The sequence below is a fragment of the Nestor notabilis genome, unplaced genomic scaffold (assembly GCF_000696875.1).
Source record: "Nestor notabilis isolate BGI_N333 unplaced genomic scaffold, ASM69687v1 scaffold21057, whole genome shotgun sequence".
Classification (NCBI taxonomy): domain Eukaryota; kingdom Metazoa; phylum Chordata; class Aves; order Psittaciformes; family Psittacidae; genus Nestor; species Nestor notabilis.
In genome coordinates, this window is record NW_009936279.1 from 1493 (window position 1) to 1708 (window position 216).

General features: G+C 62.0%; 1 protein-coding gene across 1 annotated transcript in view; it reads left to right on the forward strand.

The window, feature by feature from the left end:
* LOC104408617 (cholesterol side-chain cleavage enzyme, mitochondrial) overlaps positions 1–216 on the forward strand; it is a gene marked incomplete at its 5' end in the record, with an annotated part of 2655 nt that overhangs the window by 1369 nt on the left and 1070 nt on the right. Inside the window, one exon of the mRNA XM_010018269.1 lies at positions 103–216. Coding sequence (XP_010016571.1) covers positions 103–216 — 114 coding nt within the window. The remainder of the gene's footprint in view (positions 1–102) is intronic.

Below are 216 nucleotides of genomic sequence, written 5' to 3' on the forward strand. Positions count from 1 at the left end.
CACCATCATGGGGCAGCGATGTCCTGTGGTGCCACATCTGGTGCCTTCCTCCTCTGCCATGGCCCCGGGGGAGGAAAGCCACATGTCTCCGTACCTCCTCAGCGGACAAGTGCATACACAACGTCTACCGGGACCTGCGCCTGCAGCGCAAGAGCACCACGGAGTACATGGGCATCCTCGGCAGACTCATCATGCCGGACAAGCTGCCCCTGGATG